General features: G+C 41.9%; 3 protein-coding genes across 10 annotated transcripts; 1 reads left to right on the top strand and 2 right to left on the bottom strand.

Annotated features, from left to right (window-relative positions):
* Window positions 1-556: 556 nt before the first annotated feature.
* LOC115631714 (zinc finger protein 786) lies at window positions 557-15,205 on the bottom strand. Of its 7 annotated transcripts, none has more exons than XM_030528541.1 (9): window positions 15,004-15,205; window positions 11,707-11,836; window positions 9,516-9,677; window positions 9,088-9,196; window positions 7,146-8,486; window positions 5,212-5,379; window positions 3,647-4,387; window positions 3,154-3,366; window positions 557-3,073 (listed from the first exon to the last, which is right to left on the bottom strand). In XM_030528541.1, exons 3-9 carry the CDS (start codon window positions 9,654-9,656, stop codon window positions 2,463-2,465), a joined length of 3,324 nt encoding a protein of 1,107 aa, XP_030384401.1. In that variant the 5' UTR covers window positions 9,657-9,677; window positions 11,707-11,836; window positions 15,004-15,205; the 3' UTR covers window positions 557-2,462. The 7 variants fall into 7 exon arrangements, with proteins under 7 accessions (XP_030384401.1, XP_030384408.1, XP_030384403.1 ...); XM_030528548.1 differs by having other exon boundaries at window positions 7,230-8,486; XM_030528543.1 differs by lacking the exon at window positions 15,004-15,205 and adding an exon at window positions 14,434-14,642.
* Window positions 15,206-15,289: 84 nt separating this feature from the next.
* On the top strand, window positions 15,290-21,904 carry LOC115631712 (nuclear pore complex protein Nup214). 2 transcript variants are annotated; one of them, XM_030528539.1, is made up of 9 exons: window positions 15,290-15,401; window positions 15,478-15,602; window positions 15,659-15,797; window positions 15,857-17,469; window positions 17,567-17,748; window positions 17,809-18,150; window positions 18,214-19,592; window positions 19,654-21,091; window positions 21,785-21,904. In XM_030528539.1, exons 2-9 carry the CDS (start codon window positions 15,567-15,569, stop codon window positions 21,807-21,809), a joined length of 5,154 nt encoding a protein of 1,717 aa, XP_030384399.1. In that variant the 5' UTR covers window positions 15,290-15,401; window positions 15,478-15,566; the 3' UTR covers window positions 21,810-21,904. The 2 variants fall into 2 exon arrangements, with proteins under 2 accessions (XP_030384399.1, XP_030384400.1); XM_030528540.1 differs by lacking the exons at window positions 15,290-15,401; window positions 21,785-21,904 and adding an exon at window positions 21,450-21,753 and having other exon boundaries at window positions 15,419-15,602.
* On the bottom strand, window positions 21,838-25,064 carry LOC115631715 (cyclin-Y). The gene is made up of 3 exons (XM_030528549.1): window positions 24,970-25,064; window positions 23,224-24,320; window positions 21,838-23,154 (listed from the first exon to the last, which is right to left on the bottom strand). Exons 2-3 carry the CDS (start codon window positions 24,023-24,025, stop codon window positions 22,772-22,774), a joined length of 1,185 nt encoding a protein of 394 aa, XP_030384409.1. The 5' UTR covers window positions 24,026-24,320; window positions 24,970-25,064; the 3' UTR covers window positions 21,838-22,771.
* Window positions 25,065-26,441: the final 1,377 nt, after the last annotated feature.

Here is a 26,441-nt window from a genome sequence, read left to right as displayed (position 1 = left end):
TTGTTGGTACATACTTAAAAATTGCCTTTCGCTCGCTATACATATGTAAGTACATACATAAGTATGTACTCGTATATGTTAATAATCGTACAATATATATACTCTATATGCTATACTATATATATAATTTATGCTGCCTTCTCTATACACATCACCAATTAAAACACCAAAAACTAACACGGCTAAACAACTACATAAATATGTGTGTGTATGTGTATACTTGAGTGTGTGTTTGTGTGTGTCTCTATTTGCGTTCGGCTTAAAATTTCAGTAACAGACTTAACTAATATGCCGTGTTTCATTTATGTATTTATGTTTATTATTTATCAGTTGACATAACTTTATTTGCATGCTGTCCGTGCCGCTTCAACATTTTTTGTTTTATATGCGCACAGCAAATTTTTAATGTTTTTCTCTTCTTTTTTTACAATTTTCAATTGTTCCCTGCATTTTTATTTAGTAGTATGTATTTAGAAAATGTTTTACGCACTGCCAATTTAAATATAAATAATAAAAAAAAACAAGAACAACTCAAATCAAAATAAGCAAACAAAACTTTGTTGTAATGCCTTTCGTTTTATTATTATAATGTATTATTTTTTTTAATTAAAGAAAACACATTTTCGCTGGCTAAATTATAAATTAATGGTAAAATGTTTCATTTAAAAGGAAGCATTATGTGTGTTTAAAAGGATTTATGTTTATGTTTGTGTAGGTGTGTGTGTGTATGTGTGTGTTTATAATTATTATGTATGTATGTATACATGTATATATATATTTTAAAAGTTAAAGCAGATATGTTGTTGCTTGTGGCGCTTCGCAGGCTTTGACTTGCCATCTCCTTTTGTTTATAACATAAGCACAGTGTGTGTTATAAATTTTGTTTAGAGTTGTGCCTACACTTGTTGTTGTTGTTGTTAACTTTAATATTGGGGTATTTTGTTGTTGATGTTGTTTAACGTAGCAATAATTTTAGTAGTCGTATAATAATCGTAATCATAATCATTCATCATTATAATGTTAGCAATTGCGCCTCTGCACAAAAGAACTAAGAACTAGTTATTTTTATTATATATATTTTTTTGTTTTATTAATTTTAGTAGTTCATCTAGCATTAAATATATATATATATATATCGTATATATATAATGATTTATCTTGTTAGTTTCTGCCTTAACTTAAAGTTGTTACTTCTCGCTGCTTTCTTAATACGTCGTACAACTTGATTTCTCGCATTAAGCAAAATATTTAAGGTTTCCAGCAACAGTTCTGCTCATTTCTTCTCTTCGTACGCATTCAACTTAAGTGTAATGGGAAGGAGGGCTTAGAGGGGGATAGTAGGCTTTAGGTTAATTACCAACTGGGCTTGCGCTCGTATAAACGGTATAAGACTTTAATGGCCGGCATTGGCCGTGGTATATATGTATGTGTATATATATGTATGTTTTCTTTTTAATAGTTTATATGTAGGTAAGCATAGTTTATTAACTGATTTTGTTACATATGTACGTTTTACTTGTGTGTTTATGTGTGTGTGTGAGTTTAGTTTTTCAATAAAAAAAATGCAAAAATAATACAATTAATTATCCTGCTGCTGCTTCATATATAAATAACATAAACGTGCAAGTTTGTTGTAAAATACTATAATATACAGGTCTGTTCCGATTTGCAGCAGAGTTTAATTTTCATTCGTTTGAGAGATGCACACTTTCAGTTTAAATATATAATCAATTTTTGCACTCCGTTCGAGTTCGATCGAGTTCGGATGTGGGATCGGTAATGGGGACAGATATAATTATTGTATGGGTGTGTGTATATATATATATATATTTAATATTACACATATCCTTCAAGCATGTGTGACTTAAATAACAAAATATGTATAGTTAAAATACCATTTCAACGCTTGGCTACACAATTTCATTCCAACTACTGGGCTACTTTTAAAAAGTCTACAGGCGTCTACGAGTTATTATTATTGGTAGCACAGCTACCAGTTTATGCGACTCTGTGCGCCACCGCTAGCGGTTACATTTCAAAAATGTACAAAGATCTGTGGAAGCAAAAGGAGAAACGTTGAGCGCAGCCCATTTTAAAAATGAGCTGTGCGTGTTCCCAAAAAAGGAGTGCTTGAAAAGCACGAAACTATGAGATGTTTGCGGCTGTATTGCACGACTCAAGCTGGTGTAGAAAGGAGGAGAATTGTGTATCCTTAGAGGGCGCTGATAAACTATAACTAGCTGCTTATGTGTGGATGCATGTGTGTATGTATGTATGTTATAGGCGTAGGTTATGTCTGTATCTTCTGTGGGGGCTCTTCCATATTTATTCCCTCGTTTGCTGGACTGAAGGGCTGCTGCTGAGGCTCACCATTGAGCTGCTGCCGCCACGGCCGTCGCCACCGTCGCTGTCGTCGTGCTCGTTGTCGTCGCGGGCGTATAGCCGTGCAGGAGAGGCTACTGTTAGTAAACCACTGGATGCTGTTCCACATTGGCCGGCAAATGCTGCAATTGCATGGCAGCGCGTGCCAGCGCGCTTGGATCACTGATCAGTGCAATTGGCACTTGTGGTGGCGGCTGCTGTTGCTGCTGTGGCGGTGGCGGCGCTTGCGGGTGACCTTGGTGCTGTTGCTGCGCCTGATGATGTTGCTGCTGATGCTGACGATGCTGCTCCTGTTGCTGCTGTTGATGGTGATGCGCTGCCTGCTGGATGGACAGCTGCAACAATTGCTGTTGTTGCTGCAACTGTTGCTGTTGTTGTTGATGCGCCGCAGCTGCAGCTGCCGCCGCTTGCTGTTGCTGCTGTACTGCCACTTGCTGCTGATGTGCGGCGGCCGCTTGCTGCTGAGCTGCCTGCTGTTGGGCAGCCGCTTGTTGCTGTTGTTGTTGCTGCTGCTGCTGTTGTTGTTGTTGCTGCTGCTGTTTCTGCGATTGCTGCTGGGCATTGTGCGAGATGAGGGTCGATGTGACGAGCGGTACTAGCCCAGGCGTTAACTGAACGGCATTGGCACCGGCGGCAGCTCCTGCAGTTATCTGTTGAATGGTGTGCATTGTGGTCGTCGATTGGTGGGGAACTGAAATGGGGATGAGTGGTAAGTGGTGTTCAAGCGTTGATGCTGCGGGTGCAGCTGTTCTGTTTTCAATTCCGACTCACTTATGATCGGTTTCACTTCTTGCTTGACTTGCGTCAGCACACCAGCCGGTATTTGCGGATGCGGATGCACGGGTGGTGGCGGCATCATAGCATCCGGGTGGTTCATCTTCATGTGGCGCTTCAAATTGCCACGCTCGACGAAAGCTTTGCTGCACAGAGTGCAGGCGTGCGGTTTCTCGCCCGAATGGGACCGCATGTGCGAGACCAAGTGACCTGCGAAACGGACAATGAAGCGACATGAAGATCGGAAAGGGTTCGAATTTTGATAAGCTTGCAACAGGCTTAATTCTTATTATTATCATTATTATTATATTATTTTGGGGTAAAATGTTCTTTTTATTTATTCATACTTTTTTTATTACTGTTCTTTATTTTTGGTTTTAATGGGGCTTTAGAATTGCGTTCGGGAGACGGCGCGCCAAAGCGCTGGCTGGGAACTAGCTCGGAAGCTATGCTGACGTGGCGTCTCGCGTCTGCAGCTCTAAATACTCACCTTTGCAGATGAAGTTCTTCGGGCACTTCTCACAGGCAAACGGACGCTCGCACTCCTGTCCCTTCGTATGACTGCGCTGATGGAACAACAGATTACCCTTAAGTGGAAACGATTTGCCGCAAGTCTCGCATGTGAAGGGACGATCTCCGGTGTGGCAACGGGACATATGATTGATAAGATGCTCCTTCCGTGTAAAGGGCTTGTTGCACACATTGCAGCAGTGCGGATTGTCGCTCGAGTGCTGGCGCATATGATTATTCAGATGTTCCTTGCGCGTGAATGTCTTCTGACAGTATTCGCATTTGTGCGGCGAGTCTCCCGTATGGAGGCGCACGTGGTTCGTCAAGTGCTCCTTCCGCGTAAAGGTCTTCTTGCAGTAGGTGCACCGATGCGGTGAGTCGCCCGTATGCTGGCGCACATGATTCGTTAGATGCTCCTTGCGCGTGAACGTCTTTGTGCAGTAGGAGCACTTGTGCGGCGATTCGCCTGTATGTTGCCGTACATGATTAACCATGTGATCTTTGCGTGTGAACGCTTTCGTGCAGTAGGTGCACTTGAACGGTGTCTCACCCGTGTGCTGGCGTATGTGGTTCACCAGATGCTCCTTGCGTGTGAACGTCTTCATGCAGTACGAGCAGCGGTGCGGCGACTCTCCGGTATGCTGGCGCACATGATTAAGCAGATGCTCCTTGCGCGTGAACGTCTTGGAGCAAAAGTCACAGCGGTGCGGAGTCTCGCCTGCTTGCGTTTGATCGCGCGGATTTGCGGATTAGCCGATACATTTCGATTTTATTGTTTCAATTGTTCGTGCAACATGTGTTTATGATGTGAGAGTTTCAACATTAATTGGCCGGGAGGTTTGTATTTGTGGGTATAGAAAAAGAAGAGCACATAAACGGTATCGAGATTAGTTAATGATTGTGATAATCTGGTGGGATTAAAGAGTAATTATGTATTGTTAATAATCAATAATAGGTGTATACGTTTTCAAATACCATACTATATTGGCCTTTAATTCTTAACAACTCTACACCGAGACTTTCAATTGCAATGCAATTTATATTTTAGGCAAATAAATATTTGGGCTATAAATTGAATTAACATTTTCCTTTTGATTGCTGTTCTTCGTCCGTCAATGTACTACCGAGTTCCCTCTTCTCATAAATATACAAAAATTGGCTCCTTAGATATCTTCTCCATAAATTCATTACAAAGTAATAATTTTAACCCCTGATATTAACTGATAATCTAGAGCTATGGTTTTTATTTATCTCTGAGACAATCAATATAATGACTGTTCTGATTCTGTTGGATTATTTTTACACTTTTGTCAGCAAAGTATTAAGTTAAGCAACTATTGCAAATACTTTTAAAATATTATTTTTATAATTGAATAAGTCTGCGGCTACGTCCACGTTCGTTATCACTGCTCGTGCACCATCGCGTAGGTGTGTGTGTGCGTGTAATTTAAAATTATCGGGACTTGTTGCCTGAGATTTGGTTCCTTTTGTTCTATTGTTTCTGATTATTTGCAGATTTCATCTGGATTTTGTGTGTGTCTTTACCTGTATGCCAGAGGATGTGATTGGTGAAGTGCTCCTTGCGGCTAAAGCTCTTGCCGCAGATTTCGCAACGGAACGGCGTCTCGTTGGTGTGGGAGCGCATATGATTGGCTAGATGCTCCTTGCGCGTGTATTTCTTGCCGCAGACATCGCACTGATGCGGTGTTTGACCTGGTTTTGGGTACAGAAGAGAATGGAGAAGAGAGTAGGGTGTTTGGTTAGAGGAAGCATTTCACTCGATTCAGTTTCAGATGTTTATTTAATTCTTTTTGTTATCTTCTGGGGGAACGTCGACAAGATTGCATGTGGCGTGCTGAATTTTGTGCCCCAAAACCCACCGAGCGTAAATGAAGAGTTCGTTTGGAGGACGCTTTAGTGGGTGTTGGGCATTGGCATGGGCACATGGGCGTGTGTGAAGAAGCGTATGAAATGTTTCTATGTGTGCTGCTCTGTAAATGATTAACTGACCTATACTATATACATATCTAATTTGGGGAACGTAAAGTTCCTAAAGTTCGAATGAAGAAAGCATTTTTGGGGGGCAGACGCCAAGACGATTAATGAGAAATAGGCTATGGCTAAATGTGTTTGTGATTTGTGTGGCTGTTTGCCGGCTGTCTTAGATGTGGAACGAATATTTCACTTCAAATCGATAACATTTTTAAAATTTATGGATTACATTTAGTATTGATCGATAATATGTCCCAAAAAGATAGGCAATTTTGAAAAACTATTGAATATTCAAAAATTAATCGATTATTAAATATTAATTGAGAACATAACGAATGTTCTGTGGCGACTTATCCACGTTATTGTCTTATTAATATCTTCCTTTAAATTCTGATTTATATATATATAAAAATTGAATTGTATTAAAAACGAATTAAATAATTATCGAATATAAATCGACTTTTAGTCGATTATATATCGAATGCTCATTAAACTTTGAAGAGATGTAATCTAATAATAATTTATAAATTTTTGTTAGATCATTGAACTGAAGTGTATTGAAAACGAATTAAATAATTATCGAATGTTAATCGAACTTTAGTCGATTATATATCGAACGAGCATTGAACTTTTACGAGATAGATTATAATAATTTATACATTTTTGATATATCTTTCTTGTTTTTCGTTCCACATATAAACAGGATCTGGGCGTGTCTCTCCCTTTTTATCTCCCATTCTCTTTTAAAAGTTAATTTTGTTTTTGTTCCTGTGCGTGTATGGAGTCGAATGTGTCGCAGTTCCCGCTGTAGGCACAGGCACAAACGATGGCAATCGACAAGCAGCAACAACGAACGTTATGCACAGTTTTCGAGCACTCTGTACACACCAGAGCGTAGACATTCAACATATCATATACTCGTATGAAGAAATATTGGACGATTAGAATTGAAGCGAAGTCTAACTGAATAATTCATATACATATGTATGTGTGTGTAAGTGTTTGGGTGTGTTTGTGTGTGTGTGCAACAACAATGGCTAGTTGGAGTGGATGCGCTTGGAGGAGGTCACATGAACGACTGGTATTTGGATGTTTGTGTGGTGATATTTTGGTGGTTGAGGTGATGGTGGGTATTTTTTGATTGGTATGCGGGAATAATGAGCGAGTGAGCGTGTGATTAGAAGCGTGTAGAAGAGTACAATACAAGAGGATTTTTGAAAAGGAAAGCTAGAGAGCTTGGAGCGGTAGTTTTAAGGTGTGGTTTGTTTGTTTCGATTTGTGGAAAAACAAGCATATGCATAAATGTATATGAGAAGAGAAAAAGCAGGCAACGATGAATTGCAGTGGTTGTTGTTGTGATGTGGTGACTCTACTAGTTGTTGTTGTGGTTTTTGTACTCTTTATAAAGGTACTGATTGATTGACTGATTCGATTCTTGTTGTCTCGCGCTCGCGCTCGCATTGTCCGCCCCCACCAATCACACTCACCAGTGTGCCACATGTAGTGGTTAACATAGTGTTCCTTGCGCGTGAAGGACTTCTTACAAATATCGCAACGATGTGGCGTCTCACCCGTGTGTTTGCGCACATGGTTAACCATATGCTCCTTGCGCGTAAACGTCTTAGCACAGTATTGGCAACGAAACGGTGTTTCACCGGTGTGCGAACGATAATGATTATCCAAATGCTCTTTGCGTGCGAATGTCTTCTGACAAATGGAGCAGGCGAACGGCTTGTCCGTCGAATGTCGCTTCATGTGCCGCTCCAGACTTGTGTTATTCGCAAACACATTGAAGCACACGATGCAGGTGAACATGGGACCGCCAATGTGTATCTTGCCATGACGCGTCAAATCCTGGGATGTGGTGAACCCCTGACCGCACACCTGACACATGAACGGTTTCCGTTCGTTATGATAGCGACGATGCACGATCAGCTGATAACGAAACTGGAACATCTTGCCGCATATATCGCAGACATGGGTACCCGTTGCTATGGGCGTGCCATCCGGTGCTAGCGTCACAGTCGACTGCCCATCGACACCATGTATGCCGCCCTCCATTTTAGGCATAAGCAACTCACCCGTGCTCGTGCTGCCGCCGCCGCCGCTACCGCCCCCTGTAGTGGTCACTGTGGACGTGGTCTGTTGTCCGCCGGCACCACCGCTAGACGTTGTTGTCGTCACCGGCGCCGAGGCGGCTGATGCTGCCGCTGCAGCAGCTGCTGCCGCATTTGCTGAGGCCATCACAGCAGCTACCGCTGCATTATTGGTGGATGCTGCCGCTGCAGCAGCTGACGTGACATGCGTTTGTGGTGGCAAGGGGGGCGGCGGTGGCAATTGACCACTGTGCGCCGCCGCCAATTGATGATTCACAACATCACCGTGAATTTTTCCAAACACCTCGTGATACGTAAACAATTGTGAAATGTCCTCAATATTGACTTTATACATTTCAATGCTGTGTGGCGGTTTGCCGTCCTCTTTGATCTCTGACTTGGTAGTTGGCAATGGTGGTGCTCCGCCAAGTGTTATCGTTGTGCCGCCGCCAGTCGTTACCACCGGTGCAACCACCGAAGGCACTGAGCTTGCGGCGCTCACGTGCTGCATAATAAGATGCTGCTGTTGATGTTGTTGTTGTTGCTGCTGTTGTTGCTCAAGTCCTGTTGGTTCCTTGTTCCTTGCAGTAGTAGTATGTGTATTTGAGGCAGCTTGTTGCCGCTCCTCCTTGATTTCTATGGCGTTCTGCTGCTGCTGCTGTGGCTGCAACGCTCCTACATATTGCTGTTGCTGCTGCTGCTCTCGGGCGCTGTCGTCACTTCTGATTGTTCCTGCAAAGTGTGGATAGTGTTGATTAGTAAGTAACTTGGCGAAAACTGTGCATAATCCCCCCTGTTCCCATTTCCGATTTCCTTGATCGAATTAAAGCTTATAAAGTTCGCTTGAAACATTTTTGGGGGCAGACACCAAAACGATAACGATAGCACTATGATGATGGTTTGCGTGTTTAAACTTTAAAGAGTTGGCTTGTATACGGGACAAATACTCAGACCATTCCATTATCAAATGAATACTTTTCGATGACACTTGATAGTTATCGAATGCTTATTGAATTGAATATTTTGTTTAAAAACATTAATCTGAACTATAATAGTTTATCGAATACATATCAAAGCTGATTGATAGTTTGGTTTCGAAATTAAACATATAGAAACAATTGTTTTTCCACGATTTTTATAATATGAATATGATTTTTAATATTAATCGAGTATATATCGAATAATTGAGATAGTTTGCCTGTAGAAACATTTTATATTTAACGGTAGGAGCGTAATACTTTCCAATTAATTATGTAAACGCTATTAGTGAAATTTCTCAGAACTACATTTTTTTAATATCGGAAACAGGAGCATTATTAGACTATTTACTTACCATGTATATGTTGTGATTGCTGCTGTCCTAGACCGTTCACATGGGTTAATGTACTGCCTGTTGCTGCTGCAGCTGCTAAATCCGGTAACAGCCAATACTTAGGATTCAACTGCAAGCAGAATGAGAGGATAGTTAGGTTATGAGATTATTTTTATTTTGTTATTATTAATTTAAGGAGCGCGAATTTTGTTCTTTTTTCTTAACAAGCTTCTTTTTTTTACCAGGAATTCAAATCGTAACCAGAGAATAACAGTTTAAAAACGAAGGATTTATTTTTTGTACGGATGCTACTCAAAAATTTCAACGACAAATCGGTTCCGACATTTTGTAAGCCAAAATACAATTGTTTACCAATCGAAAGCACAATTATTTAAAGTTATGTGTACAAATCGAAATCAATACGGTTTGAATCCCTCCATTTTACATACATTTTGCTGTGTCGCAAGTGCTGTAACTTTGTCGTTGTTTAGCTGTGGTTGCTGTTGCTGCTGTTGTCGATGTTGCTGTTGCTGGTTTTGTTCCTGGGCTGCAGCTATGACGGCGACTGTGTTTCTCGATGACGACGACATGTGTGTCTATTGTGAATGTTGCTGCAACATGTTGCGCATTGGGATATTTGTTGTTGAAAGTAGTAGTTTAGTAAAAATTAACAAAATTGGGCAACATATCCAATAACTTTTAGCAACAAAGACACGTATAAGCGATTTTATGCATGAATATCCAATACGTGGTTAAGTTAAGACTTGATGAAGTGGTGTCTTTACGGTTTTTGGTTTTCCCAAATGGTAAAATGTAGGATACATAAATATAACTCATTGTAAGGTACAGTCAACAGCACAGTCGAGCAACAGCAGCAGCTAAAATGCATTACACACACACACACACACACAAACACAAGATGCCAAATCAAAACCACAACCAAAGAGATTTTTGCTCCCAAGCATCCTGCGACTAATTTACATAGGGATGCTCTACAACAACAGGGTTTTGTTTGTTTTCAGGAGTTATTGATTTTGTTGATACTAAAGGACAACAAACTATTCACCTGCACCCACTCATATGCACACCTCCTTCCATACATCGAACCGTACCACTATCCTTACAAATTTAATTTCGTTTGAGTGAATACAAAGAGAAACTTCATAGTCTTAGTAGTTTACAGATGAATGTTAAACCTACCATGGAAACTACTTAATACGATTCGAATATCTTAAAAAAACTACTAGACTACTAAATTCCCTTTTCAGTGGAAATATAGCTTATGATATCTGAAGACACAGGAAAAGTAAGCTACTGAAAAAATTCTTGTTAGCTCCACAAATAAATTTAAATCTAAAAGTAATTAATTTGCAAATTGGCATTTAAACAAATGAAGTCTGCCAGCTATAGTGTCTCTAGACCCATAGACCCACCTTCTTTTGGTTTTAATATGGAAGTTATGATGTTGGAATACTTATGCCCTCTATTGTATTATTCTTCTGAATTAGTGGCATAAAGCCATTAAGTAATAAAAGTGATATAAATTGCCCATTAGAAAGCAATAGAAAAACGCACACACATATATATATATTATATATATATGTACGTGTACACATCAACGCGCACGCACAGTCTTACACACTCAAGGACCAAAGGCTCCAACTAAATAAGCTCGATGAACAATGAATGTTGGATGCTTACATGTATTGCTTTTGTGTTGTATGGAAAAACAATGAAATGACTTCATGTGTGTATATGTATATGTGTGTAACATGTCCTTTGGTCAGGACCAAAAGCATACCATAACAAATGTGAAGACGAAGAGAAGCGGCAGAGGACAAGAAAAGGGAGTGTAGCTGGGTGTGGAGCCTCGCCTTGTCGTGGTGTGTGATGATGTGGAGCAGCAGGATTCAGGATTTAGATATCCAATCAGAGTGTGGAAACATTAGAAAGAAATATTAGAAGAGTAGCTGACAATGTAATGAGAGCATAGCTCAAAAAAGAGGCAGAGAGTAAAAGAGCGGCACAGTGACAAAAAAGAGAGAGCGCGGGGAGGTTTGGGCTTGAATGGACTGATGTAAATTTTAAGAAGCACAAATCGATTAAAGACAACGCTTTATGTGTGTGTGTGTAAGTGTGTGAAGAAGTAACTGAGTGCGTTGTGTGCTTGTTGGTGTTAAAGAAGTGCCAGAGCGCATGAGCGGGGAGTGGGTTTCGGGTCCTGTAAATTCTAAGTGTGCTGTTAGCTTTTGTTAGTTACAACATCAACCCTTTGACTCTTCAGCCCCCGCTTGCCGTTCGATTGTTTTTAGGGCTAACAGACACACATAAGTAGTCCGGAGGAAGAGAAAAAGTAAAATTTAGGAGTGGCGGCAGACGAGAGTAAAAGCAAAGGCAATGAGAAAGGAGAATGCCACAATGGGGCAACATTTTTACATGGTGAGGTAGGAAGTAGATAAAGTTAAGTTGGTGGGTAAGGAGTGCGAGTTTTGGAAGCGTCTTTATCAAGAGGCCCGGGAAAATGGGCGGTGCACACAAAACGCAATTGACAAAAAATGGCAATGCAACATTGATAAAGTTAAAAACGAAACGCAGGCAAAATACACTTTTTATTATTAATATAACAATAATATAACTCACCTCATTTACTTATGTTAATATGTACATAGATTAAATTTTTCGATGATTTTCAATGGCACAGCTCGCCAGGAGGGCCCAAAATACTTGTTTTAATGCCGCTTAATAATTCCAACTAGATTTTTATTTACACCTGGAAAAAGGAACAGAGAACAACAATAATAATAACAGTACCAACTATGTCATGCAAGGCATAAGCAACAGTTTGTTTCGTGTTCACGCGGAAAATCAAACGGCCACGGGTACAGTTTTGTATATTCCCCCCTCTTTTTCATCGTAAGCGCGCTTGGCCAACAAAAACAAATCAAGCGCAAGTTATTTGCAGTCAATATGCAAATCCCTCTCATACACACATATACCATACATACATACATATATGTAAAAGCCTCGAATCAAATCGCGCAACGTAAACTTCGCTGCTGGGAGCGCTGCAATTAACAGAATAAACAGATGCTAGGATAAGGAAATGTTGCAATGTCTCAAGATTTTATACCCTGTATCGGAAAGGTTATACTGGTTTAATGCATAGGAATGCCACCCTTTGGTGGAGGAGTAGCACAGACCCCACAAAGTATATACATATGTACTATGTATGTGTATTCTTGATCAGAATGACGATAAGTTTATATAGCCATGTTCAGAAGGAGTATGTAAGTAAGTAAGTATATACAAACATATGGATATTAATTATTTATTACTTTTATGAAATTATTTTTATTTTAATAGTAGGTCAGTTCGGTACTGTCATTGTATTCGTATGTTTTTTAATGGTACATAGTAGCGACACTTTTTATTTTAACGTATGTATATATGTATATACATACATACATATACGGGTTGCCGGTCAGTTGTAGAAATAATTATAAAAAGTTAATATATAATTTTAATATAATGACAAGGAATTTAATAGTAATGTTCAGCTGTAGTAGATGTCAGTAATTGATTGAACCTATTGCCAGATTTGTGCTTAAATCAATCTTTCGTTGTCAGAATTAAAAATATAGACGTTTTTATAATTTCATTTCCAATTTAATTTAGTGCATCCAATTTAATATACATATGTATGTATGTACATACACACATATGTATGTATGCATAGATGTTGCTTTAGATATGTATATACATATATGCAACATTATGTTTGTGAGTATGTGTGTCTATGCATTCAGTAGCCGTCTGCTCCCCTTTTAGAATTCATTTTAGCCAAGAAGCAGACATACAAAAATTGTAGATGTATCTTCTCTACTGTTCTGCCTGCCTCTTCCTCTTTTGCTTTGTGCACTTTTACGCTTTTGGCTTTTGGTTTATTTGTTTTATTTGCTACGTCTCTCCCTGCGCGCTGACTCTTATTGGACACACTCTCGACTCTCTCTCTCTCTTCCTCTCCCGGTGTGTCGCTTACTGTCGCTTGCTGCTCATTATTCATTGAACGGCAACGCGTACGCCATGTCCCTGCCTCTCCCCTCTCAAATACACCATTCAGACGATTTGCACGACGGGCCGCTTAAAGCGGAAAACCAAAACCAATAAAACGAATTGAATCGCAAAGCGTAAGTACAAAATAAAGCGAAAAAGGCAGAGGCAGGCAAACAAGAAAAATGAAAGCTAAGGCAGCAGCAGCGAGTACAGGCGGCGCATATTCAAGTTTTGCTCAAATTCTATGCCAGCCGTGTAGCCGCGTACTAAACTGAAGTCGAGTTATAGTTATAATTATTGCCGCTGCTGCCTGCCTGGCTGAATATTGTTGGCTTTTTATTTTTAATTTTGTTTGAGTTGTCGCCGCTCGCTGTGCGCTCGCTCGACTATTTTTCAGTTCTTTTTTTTTCTTTTTGTTTTCACGAGCTCCCAGCCGAGTTGGCGTTCACTCAACGAAGACAACACACACAGCCGTACATGTGTACATATGTATGTATTTTCATTACAGCCAATTAGTGTGCATTTCATAATTGTTTAATAAAATACGAAAAATCCAAACTCAAAGATGCACGGCTGACTGGTTAGCCGGATGAAAGATGGAATTAAAGGAGATGGAAAAAGGGTTCACACTCTTACAAAGTCCAATTGGCATTAGTTATCGCATTGGACAATATTAACATATGGAAGCATAAAGTGCAATCTACATGAAATGCATTCTTTAATTTTAACAATTTATGTGTCATTTAAGGATAGCGTAGGCGATAGCCTAAATAATATGTAAATATATACATAGTTTCAAATTTGTTGCAATTGCAATGTAATTGTTAATAGGAAAAAATTCTTTTTTCTAAAATGCAACCCTGTGCGCCGCCTTGCAAACAAGAATGACACGATGATGACGTTAATGGGAACTCTTTATATGTATGTACATATATTTATTACGCACACACACATATATATCCATAGTCGTAGCAGCAGCTCACGTATCAGATACATATGTACATATATCACACGAACGAACACAATCACATGCATTCACTTACACAAACAAACGTCGACCGCAGTGGTATACAAGCAAAGTCATTTCATGATTGTATTGTACATTTTCTGCATTAGAATTTCACAAATATATACACATTTGTTTTCTAATAAGAATGTTAACTACTTTCCTGAAGGAATGGAGCAGATACTAGTGTGATCCCCCACCTTAAACCACAAACAAAACAATAAGTGTGTGCACTTTTTGCATAAACATTCGCTAAAATATTATGTTCGCATTCGTTCTTATGACGCCATTATACCGTGTATACATACATACATATATATGATAAATTACTTGGAGTGGTGTGCGCGCGTTTGTGTGTGTGTATGTCTGTGGAAAAAACTTTAGCAGCGCGCAGCAATTCTTTTTTTCTTTTTTGTATGTGGTAGAGTCGCAGCAACACTGTAGTAGAAAAATCAAAACGCCGCGGAGGTGAGAGGCGACGAGTACGGGTGTACAGAGCAAAGCAAACTGAAAATTGAATGAGACGCGGAGGCAGCGCGCTAGCGTTGATGTAAAATGTTCTTCGTGGAGACGTGTTCGGGCTGCCGAAAGCGGTTCGGGAGAGGAGAAAGAGAGAGAGAGTCAGATACAATACATACATACATATATAAAGTATGCATTTGTGTGTGTTGTTCTTATTGACTGCTTTTTGTGGCTTGGCATAAAAAGGCGGTAAAATATAAAACTGAAATATGGCAGCACATAAGGCAGGGTTTGTATCTTGATTATTCTTGCATTTACAAACTACAAATAGTGAGTTTCATTTGAACATTATCATCGCTAAAAAAAAGATACATATGCACGGACCAATTGGCATTGGCAATCGGTATTTTACTTACTTTTCCAAAAGTTTATTGCCTTTTTGGCTTGGCTACCACTCCTCTTTTTTTCTTGTATGCAGCAGCGCCCCTCACTTTGACAGCGCTTGATTTAATTCTTAATGGCGACAGCCGCACTCACTGGACACCAATCAATTGTTGTTTGTATACCGAAACTTATTTTTTGAGACGATTTTTTCACTTCACATTTTGAAAAGGACGCATTCGCGTTTTATTTTTAAATATCTTATTTACCATTTAAATTGTTTTTATGCATTTCTTGACCGAAGAATGGGGAGCGAGGAGAAACATTTTTTTCACTTGCCTGCGGTTGCAACCTTGCCAACCTGTTTGAGAACTGTGCCACTTTCCAACACTGTCGCTTTACAACACTACATCGCTGCTGTTGATTTTGTGGCGTAGGTCGCATATGCATTATTTACTTAACAAATTGTATTAGCAAGATATTTAAACGGTGTCCTGTGAAATATTTAGATTTAGTATCAAGCGTTCCAACTGGAAGTGGGCGAGCACAAAATTCCATCGGATTTGACACACCAATCAATAAATTAAACAATAACGAAATGGCGCTAAATGCACCCGCCTGTAAAGACACACAGGTAGGTGAGATATTTTATGAAATAGCGATTGTTTATAATGTTTGTTATGACTGCAGGACGTTCAGTTCAAATTGCATGACAAATTCGTGGCTTTCAAAGAATGCGGCGAGCCCCGCAGCAATGTCCAATTGTTGGCTATATCTAGCAGTCGCGGACTGCTCTTTGCCGGTAATCCAAGCGCGCCAGAAATGAAAGGTTAGACATGATCAGCACATTTAACTAGCACCTCTTTTGCTCACTACTGAGTATTGCAGTTATTATCATCAAGGACTTGGCAGATGCGAAGATGACCTGTAAGCAACCGCAGGCACGCCTGATATCATTGCCTAGCACGCCCAATTATATATCGTGTAGCGCCGACGGAAATCTTTTGGCTGTAAACTACACACAAAACGGCACCAGTTTGCTGGACATTTACAGTGTGCAGTCGTTTATGACTGCCACAGTGAAACCAGTCTATAACATTAGATTGGCTCCAGAGGATTATGTCTATGCAGTACAGTTGCTGTGGAATCCTGTGCTGCCCAATAACTTAGCTGTGGTCCTTAGCAATGGGGGGTTGTGCATGTATGCTCTCAAGGAGGCTGGAAACTTTGACATGCAGACGCTGGACAAGAGCAACCAGGTGAAATGTGGCTGTTGGTCGCCCAAAGGCAAGCAAATCGTTCTTGGATTTCCCAGTGGCCAGCTACAACAGTTTAAGCCGGATCTGACGCCTGCCAAAACGATCGTGTGTCCGCCCAATGTGCATGATGCGCCCTTCGACACCATAGCCGTGCATTGGCTGTCCACTTTCCAGTTTGCTGCCGTTTTCCTTCACCATGGTGAGGATTGCAACCCAGCCCTCTACATTGTGAATGCGCCAAAGGGAGCAGCGCCCACCTATATAAACTATTATGATATTTGCTATAGTCTAAATGGGCCACGCAATCATCAGTTTATTTTCACGCATGTGTCCCAATGGAATTTTTTGCTTGTCACTTCAGCGAATGGTGTGGAAGTCGGCGTAATGGGCACCACGGAGGCAGGTGACACGCCCACCTGGCAGCAACTTACTATGTTAGATGAGGCACGAATTGAAATGCCTCTAAGCGAGGGTTCGCAGGAGGAAACATTTCCACTGGGCTTTGCCTACGACACCTCAACAACACACCAATTAACTATCAATGAGCAGAAATTAGGCATCATGCCAATGGTACACGTTCTGAGCACAGATGGCAAACTACTTGCCTTTGACTTTCTGAATCTGATGACTGGTGCGGTGTCAGTTTGTTCGCCGCCGCCGCCGTTGGCAGACACCTCCGGTCAGTTTCGAACGCTGGACAAATTATTGGGCGCCGAGAATAAAGCAGCAGCTCCCGCGGCAGCTGCGCCTCCACCAAAGCCAGAGCCAACACCCAAAGCTGAAATGTCCTTTGCCTTTCCTCCTAATACCGTCACTTCGACGCCGGCAGCAGCAAAGGAGAAACCGTTGCCGTTCTTCCCTAGCTTAGGAGACCTGGGCAACAAAGCTCCGCCGGCTGCCGCTCCTGCATCTGCACCTGCTCCCGCTCCAGTGTTAAGTTTTGGAGCGCCGACCGCAACATTGCCTTCCTTTGGCAATCCCACGGTCAAGCCAGTGTCTAGCTTCAGCTCCGGCCTCGAATTAGTAAACAATAAACCACTCTATATGGTGCCAAGCACATTTGCGCCAGCAACAAACCAATTAGCCAACGCTCAAAGCGACAGCCGGATGCCAGTAGAGCATCCGGAACTTAGCGATAATGACGTGGAGGATGTGATTAATCAAATATTGGCCGTACAGATAAATGCCTTTAGTGAGGAGATTCAACAATTGAAGCGGCAAACGTATTCGTTACTGGAAAATGTAAGTAAGCTTGCAATATTAGTAATATATTAATATAAAAGAGATTAGCAATAATAGTGTTATATTTATTTGTTATTTCTACAATCACTGTTTGCAGCTTGAAAGTCCATCTTCGATTAAATTCTATAGCAAACGTCTGGAGGATTTGCAAGAGCTGAATGAACAGGCCCAGGACGTTGATTTTGAACTGGATGTGCAGGGATTGCGTCAGTCATTGAATGAGTCCTATGCTGTAGTAGCCGAGTGTCGGGCTCGTTTGGAAATGCACAAAAATCCTGAGTAAGTGAAGAGGCATGCCGAATATTATAAATCCCAATTATTTCTCAAATATTTTCCTAGAATAACGCGATTAATGACCTCAAACACCTTTGATCCGACATGTCAACGCATTCTGATGCGCCTTCGGAGTTATGTTGCCGCAAACGAGGCCCAACTGCGCCTGGCAGAGCAGCAGATTGATACGCAATGGGATCAGTTTCAGGATGTGATTCGACGCAGAACCAAGTCGAAAATGCACATGCCGTGCCTGGAGGGTATCTATCAGCGTCTGACCCGACTTCAAAACATAACGTCCGATGAGCGTATTAAGCTGAACAGCATCAAGGCGAAGCTGAAGGATCGTGGATTATTGCAGCCAGCTCTGTTGGGTAAGGACGCGAGTCGCACCCGCGTAAATGAAACGTAAGTAAGCGCTCAATTGTATATTCATAATAATTTATTTGTCTTCATTCAATTTGCATGCAGCATCGATAGCTTGGCCGATTCAATTCTGTCGATGAGTTTTTCCCAGGTTGTGGATAGAAATACGAAGAAGTTGAGTAAAGACAAATTGCAAGCCATCCGTAAAGCGACGCAACAGGGTAAGATCAATGTAATAAAACCACAGCGTCCGGATCGCGTTGGACTCAAGTCTGAAGTCATTTTGGAGACGAAAATAAAGTCGGAACAAAAGAAAAGGGCCAGTGCGGCGGCTGCACAGAAGCCGCCCACAGCGCATAAAGCCACTCAAGTGGCAACCGCGGTATCGGCGCCAGCTGCACCTGCACCAGCACCACCACCAGTTATTAAGACAAGCGTCGCAAAGCCGGCTATTCAGCAGACACCAGTCAGCAGTCAGTTTAGTTTTGGCAACACAAGTTCCTCGTTTGTGAAGGCAACAGGCACAGTGACGACCGCAGCCACCAATCTTCCCACGCCCAGTACAGTCGTTGAGTTAAGCAACAAGCCGGCGCCCGCATTGTCCATGTTTGGTGGTGCTGGTTCGGGTCTGGGCAGCAGCGGCTCCATTTTCAACTTTAGCCAGGCGGGCGGTATACCCAGCAAGCCCACCATATCATTTGGCGGCAGCAATTCGGCAGCACCCGCAACGGGCTTCTTTGCTGGTCTTGGCAGCAATTTGGATGCCAGTAAGAATGCAACCACAAAACCGAAAGACACCACACCTCCCAAGGAAACGCCGGCAGTCGGTGGCAAACCGATCGAAACTAAAAAAGAAACAACTGATTTGAGGAAAATGCTTCAGCCACCCATTAATGTTGGCGGCTTTGGCAGCACTAATGAGGCACAAGCCACCAGCACAACCACAACCACGAACACCGCATCAGCAAGTGCATTCGGCTCGCAGTTTACATTTACAGGCTTTGGCACGTCGCTCGGCATTGGAGGGGCCTCCTCCACGGCTCCTACAACCGTTCCGAAAGCTGCACCTTTAGCATTTGGAGTTGCCGCTCCAGTAAAGGAGCCGACCGCCTCACCAGCTACAGGTCTTTTTGCAGCTGCAGCTAAGGCGGCAACACAACCCGCCCCACCACCTACGGGTCTTTTTGCTACTGCCGCTAAGGCAGCCACACAACCTACGCCGCCTGCGACCGGTCTTTTCGCTGCTGCCGCCAAGACGGCAGCGGAAATTGTGGAAAGCACCACCACTGCAACTTTCGAGAGCAAGGGCAGCAATATGTCAGTCGCACCTGCAAGCATCGCCAGCGCGAAGAGCAGCGAAGCAGCAGTAACGGTGGTGACACCAGCAACAACAACTGCAGTGGCTTCAACCACCACTGAGTCCAAAGACAACCTCTTCGGATCGGTTAACATTTGCAAGCCAACAGTCAGAGAAGGCTCTGGAGGTAAGCCGAACCACAACGAGCTTTTTAAAACCACCCTAAACCCCACATCTTTCGTTGACAGACTCTGCAGGAAATGTGCAGCCGGCCAATGTCTTCAGTGGTTTTGGCAACATCGCTGGCAATGCTGGAAATTTCCAGTTTGGTGCGGATATTAACGCCGGCGGCGATGCCTCTCGTGGTTTATTTGGAACCGCCACCACAGCAGCCGCAACAACATCAGTAACAACAGCCACATCTACGTCCACAGCGCCCAGCTCTGTAGCTAATGTGGTTACCGCTGTGGCAACTAGTGCAGTCGGCACTGCAACCACCGCTCCTACCACCACGACATCGCCCGACAGCAGCAGCTTCTCCTTCTCCAGTGTTTTCAACAGCTTAAGCACAACATCTGCAACGCCAACATTGACTTCGGCACCACCTGCCGCTTTTACAGCCGCAACTACGGCAACAACCACTGGAGGTCCAACCTCAATATTTGGCGGAGCAACTAGCTTTGCAACACCAACAGCAGCAGCAGCAGCAACCACAGCTGCAGCGAATCCGTTTCAGTCGAAACCTTTTGAAGCAGCTTCACCTCCAGCACCCGCTGGTAACATTTTTGGTGGTGCTCCAAAGCCGGAGCAGAGTGTCTTTGGTGGTTCAGTTACTGCTACGGCACCACCCAGCGGACTATTTGGGTCAGTTGCCATTTCCAGTCCATCGCCGTTTAGTAATCAGCCAGCGGCGCCTGCATCTGGTGGCAATATATTTTCTCAAGCGGCCAACACGTTTGGTGGTTCTCCGGGCGCACCGCCTTCCACTTCTATATTTGGTGGTGCTGGTGCTGGTGCTGCTTCTACCACTTCGCCATTTGGCGGCTCTTCTATTTTTGGTGGCGGAAGTGCGAACACCACAAATCAAAGTCCAGCAGGCGCCACAGCTCCTGCGGGTGGTTCCATTTTTGGCCAGAGTGTGTTTGGACAAGCCGCTGCCAATGCAACGCCAGTTTCTGGCGGCAACCTTTTCGGTGGTGCGGCCAGTGGTGGTTCCATTTTTGGCGCCGCCAATACTGCCACAGGTAATGCCACTTCAGGTGGTTCGCTCTTCGAGAGTAGCTCGCCTGGCTTTGGTTTATTCTCACAGACAACGCCCGCTTCTGGCGGTTTCGGTGCCTTTGCCCAAGGTGGTGCGTCTGTGGCACAGTCTGGCTTTGGCTCGATGCAGCCCCAGCAACAACAGCAACCAGCAGCTGGTGGCTTCGGTGCCAAGCCCGTGTTCGGTGGTTCACCTAGTTTTGGCAGTCCGCCCACTTTCGGTGGCGCAGCCACTTTCGGCAGCCCCAAAGGTTTTGGGGCTTTTGGTAATGCTACAAGCACCACCACACCGTCTGCGTTTGGTGCAGTAGCTCCAGCACCGAAGGGCAACATATTTGAGACTTTGGGCTCTCAGGAGTCGGGTCTATCGTTTGGAAATCTGGCTCAGACAGGCAACACCAATGCTCAGAAGCCAGCCTTTGGCGGGTAAGTAGATAACAGAGTCATCATCACTCATCATTTTAATTGGACTAGAAATGGGCGTCACTAGGAATATGGATGTGGACAGTTTCTTAAAGATATATTCCATATTCCCGAAGACCACTTATAATTCTAATGAAAGAGCTAACATGCGGTCAGACATGCAAATATTTTTACCGAAATTTGAAAAGTAAATCCTAAATATTAATGCTGTATTGCTACGAATATTGATTATAATTGAAGAAGCTTTAAATTCATGTCATACTTATGAAATTTCACAAAAGTTCTGCGCAGATTATTTGCCAGTCTGACCATAGATTTACTTTATATACTCAGTGTACTTTCTGATCAAAAAATTACGCAGCTCAGGAATATAACGCATTTGGTATTGAAACTTGTTTAAATCAAAGCAAAATATCGCAAGAATATATATACCATGCTGGCCGCAGATTGAATTATCCTGGCAGTTCCTTAAATAAAGCTTCTGTTTGATTCTATCCCTCCGGAACAGCTGTGAAGTGAAGACCTGACAGCTTTGGTTATAGTTAGGGAAAAACATTCCCCTCCCGAAGCGAACGGATTCTTTACGCTCTCCACCCTTCTAATTTTGTAAATAAATATTCACGATTCCTATTCTTAAACCTATTGTGCTCCCTATTTGAAAATTATTAAGATGATAATTTTACTTTTCTTTTGCAGCTCCTCCTTCATGAATTATCGTTAAGCGAAACCGGACTCGAATCCGTTCCAAGTTGAAATTGAATTTGTTTCCGACTTGCTTTATTTTTTTCGTTATCGTAAAATAAATTATAAAATACATTTGCATAGATTTTGTTGCATTCTCTTAAATATTAAATTACTCACAAATCTTGGGTTAAATATTGCGCTGGTTTTCTAAAATCCAAATATGTGTTCTTGTTGTTATTATGTGCCACTTGCCTGCCACGCCCTCTCCTTTTTGTGCTGCATAATGCTACGGAAGCGGGTTATAAAACAACTAAAGAACTCGTTTAAAAAAAGATCGAAATAATCAAAGTCCATTGAGTTATCTTATTGTGTTTTTCTGATTTTGGACGCGGGCGTTGCTGGACTTGTTAAACTTAATAAAATTAATTACAATTTCTAAAGCATTTTAGTGTTTTTTTTTTTACACAGATACTTCTATGTAGTTCCGTTTTTTGTTTTTGGCAATTAGTTACGTACTGCTTTATGCATCATACATACATATATTCCTATATAGTTTTAGTTTAATGGGTAATGCTATTAAAATCCAAATCCTTGACTGCAATCGGTAGTTTCGCTTACAAGAATGTACATAAGCATATACATATATACAAATACCTGGTATATATATATATGCATTGTTTGTAGTAATAAAAAAGTGGTCCTTAATTCGAGACGTATTCAAGTGTTTAAAATTTCCATGTGGTGTGTGCTGCCTTGGGTCGTTGTTGTTATCATTTTTGTTAGTTGTGTTTGTTTGAGTCTCGTGCGCTCAATTCACTAGAAACTTTGTCATAAAGTTTATTTAATCGAAACTAAATAATACAAAATGCTAAATGAAAGCGCTGACGATGCATCCAATGCGGTTGGTTGGATCAATTGGACTGGACGCTGGAACAGCGGCGACTACTACAGAGAGTTACAGTTATAGTAGAGAATATAGTTTTAATAGGCTAATATAAATCACGATAATATGGCCACGCTGCGCCGCGGACCGCCCTGACTGATGTTGTCCATGGAGGACCATTTCTTGATGCCGTTCTTAAGTGCCTCGGCCGTCACCTTGTCCTGCATGACGCGCGACATGGCCTCCAGCTTCTGGGCCCGCTCCTTGGATAGCGGCTCTGTGGGAAAGTTGAGTTCGTTCGCCTCGGCAAGCGTACGCAAATCAAAATAGTATTTGGCATAGACGGATGAGGGTACATTAATGTTGAACTGCAGCAATTCCAGGAACTGACGCTCCAGCTCATTCATGTCCTCCACCGTAATGTCCTTGAGTATCTGGCAGTAGTCGACATTCCACACTGCCTGATCGTCCCACACCTTGGAGGCTAGCAGTATGGCACCTAAACAATCAATTACAGATTGCAATATTTCAGTATTTATGTGTGAAGGAGTGAGAGTCAAATGCTTACCTAACACCATGCGCTTCCAGTTGCATGGCCCCACGTCCAGCTCAGCATAGGTAAGCAAACGCTCCAGATAGACTAGCGTTATAATCGCGCACTCAGCTGTCAGTTGTGCCGCATTGAAGAGCGTGCGCACAAATTTATATATCTGTCGATGCTCTGGATTGTGTGTGTCATAGTTGTTGGGCACTGGATCGTGCGTCAAGGGATGCAGTTTCTCATCGAAGATGTCCAGCCGCCGATCTGATTGGCGGTTTTTAATGTGATAATAAATGGCCAACGACACGCATTTCACGGTGTTCTTGAGATTGGGTTGCGATACGGTGCTGTCATCCAAATAGATCGTGGAGCAACTGGAACTCTTCTTAAGGCCACCACCGCAGCTAGTGCCGCCTGGTGTATTACCACCGCCGCCGCCACCGCCTCCTCCACCAATGCTGGCCTGTTGTGCGATTTGATGTTGGGAACGCTTGCGCGTCATGCCGCCGTTCTCTACTTTGGAGCGCTCAAGAAACATGGTCGCTGCTGTTGGGTCCACCGAAGGATCCTCATCACCCTCAAGCGCCTCACGCTCTGAGATGTGCTGTAGGTTCTGCTGATTCTCAAAGTTTTCGTTGCTACCCTGCTGATGATGGTGATGATGCACCGCTGCCGAGGAGCCATGGTGATGAGGGCCATCAAGTTGATGCTGAGATGTGTGCGGCGGATGATGTAGTTGATGCCGCTCCTCGAACACGGGCGGCATGTCCTTCGACTTACGATCCGACTGGGGACTCGTGTATGCACAGCACGAATTTTTATTGCCCATGGCTGCTACTAATACGAGTGCTTGCTTAACAAGTTCAATTAAATGCAACAACTGCCGCCTGACTGACTAGTGAAGGGGCTGCTTAGCGCTGGACTCTCTCTAGTGGTAGTGTAGCTGCCGTCGGAGTCGTTCCGTAGCTTAAATCTTGCCTATGTTCACGAACTCCGTTCGTTGCTTTTGGCACTTGGTCGTTTTCGGTGTCTAGTAGCGTCTTCGTCTATTATGTGCATGGCGCTGGCGTATCGTTCCACAATATCTGCTGCACCGCTGGTGCGTCTGAGGCGCCGTATCGAATCTGTAATGGGATGCGCAATGGGTACTGAGTAATTATTTATTCAAAATATACATATGTATATACGTATAGTAAGTCATTTGATAAACGACGTGGCGTGCCAGATAAGATTTTGCAGACCGTGGCTGTTTATTTGCACAAAACGAAAACGTAATCGTTCGGCGCGGCTTAAAGGCGCTCAGATTAATGTGCAAAATTAATTAAACCCAAACACGACAACTGTTTGTTGAATGAAGTGTGTGTGGGTGGGTGGGCGTTAGGAGATATGCGCCCCCCATTGCCTAATTTGGTCAGTGAACGTGCTTTTTATTTTGTTTTTTTTTCTTTCCCGTTTTTCTTTTTTGCAAAGCGAACGCATAGACGGCCATGTGAACGACAAAAACGGTCTGGGCGGGGCATTGGCCGTGTTAGCTACCTTGTGATTGATTTGTAGTGCACACTATAGAGATTAGCGGGCTATAAACATACCGGAACTATTGTTTTCAACATTGCCTGTTCATCAATGTATTGCCGCAAAACGCAACAGAAACAATAGCAACAACACCCACGGACCAATCCCCCCCGACGGATTGCCACAAGCTGCAGACAATAACAATTGCCGTTGACTTAAATTGCACTTAAAAGTGCACACTGAAGGATAGCGCGTGCTTACTTGATTACAAAGACATTTTCTAAATGCTGAATTTTACACTTTTTGCTGTTCCTATTTTTTTTTAATTACAGACGGCAACTTAAACTTTATTCGCGTATGCGTAAAACGTGAATGGTTTTTACGTACACAAAACAATAGTAAGTGTTGGCAGCTCTTTGAAAGGTGTTGCCAACTAATGTAATACATCGCAAGTATTCGATGTATGACTATCGGTGGGTAGAAAATTAGGCTTGCCAGATCAACAAAGCACGAATTGGGTGGCAGCGCAAACATAATCCGTTTTTTGATATTATTTGAAAAGGTAACATTACTTTAGGTGATGCACTGCAAGTCATTAATCCAGTATTTTTGTTCTTCCAGTAGCCCTCAGTTGTAATGTTCCTTCTTTTAATTAACGCAATTCATCTATTATTTTGAATATGCTATAATATTCTTTCGAATTCAATTAGAGTGAGACTATTCAAGCCACAAAAGTGATATTAGGAATTAATCTTAATCTTAAGATTCCGCTTTTTGATCGATTCCCCCGGAAATGATTTTCAAATTTTTTATTCAAATCTAGAATTCAATAGCATGATCTTTAGTAAACGGCATAGGTTTAATAATAATTTTTATTAGTATGTTAAAAGTAAATAATCATATTGTATTATAATAATTTGTTGAAAGTATTTCGTAGTAAGCATACTCAGCCAATCCCTTAGTTTTATACATACACAGGCTTACACACGCCTCAATCGGGCCATCATACATATATGTAAGTAAATACATAAGTAGTTCAACTTATTAACGAAATGAAGTACAACTTTAAGATAATTAGTTTTTGCCTCTTCTTTTTTGCGAAATCTTTAAAAGTACACAAATATATGTTTAGAAAATCTTAGCTTGCTTAATTGAAACGAAATTATTTACAGTTTTTGAGTGCAAAATTGTTTTTTTAGGAATGTCATTAGTTATTTTTTCTTGATACAATTATTTCTGTATTATTTGCACAGTGCACTTGAAGTTTTCACCAAATTCATTAGCCAAACAAATGTATTTTTGGTTTTCTCTTGTATTTTACACATATCGGTAATTTAATTTAAATGTAATGATTGCTTTCAACTCATATATGTATATTTTTTATATATGTTTATATATATGTATATTATCTTGATTTTTGCATATTTTTAGGTATTTTTTTTGGAATATTTAGTAATATTGTTGCTACTATATGCACTACCATTTTGCTAATAACGTTTAGACATATGCATTTATGCTGTTCATATATTGGTTTCATATATATTTTTAATGTACTTTTCAACAGACAGGGGCTTAACAATTTGATTAACTATGCACAATTGGTATAAGGGGGGTTTTCAGGTAGATATACATTAGTATACTTTCTATAGGACCGAAATTTGGAAGAAGCTGCTTCCTGGTGCAGTTCTTTCTGCCTGTAAATAGCCTTCTGCCGCTTATTAGCACTCTGATCA

Source organism: Scaptodrosophila lebanonensis, unplaced genomic scaffold, assembly GCF_003285725.1.
Source record: "Scaptodrosophila lebanonensis strain 11010-0011.00,11010-0021.00 unplaced genomic scaffold, SlebRS2 tig00001412-arrow-pilon, whole genome shotgun sequence".
Lineage (NCBI taxonomy): Eukaryota > Metazoa > Arthropoda > Insecta > Diptera > Drosophilidae > Scaptodrosophila > Scaptodrosophila lebanonensis.
The sequence above is the reverse complement of the archived record's forward strand: the minus strand, read 5'-3'. Positions and strand labels throughout refer to the sequence as shown.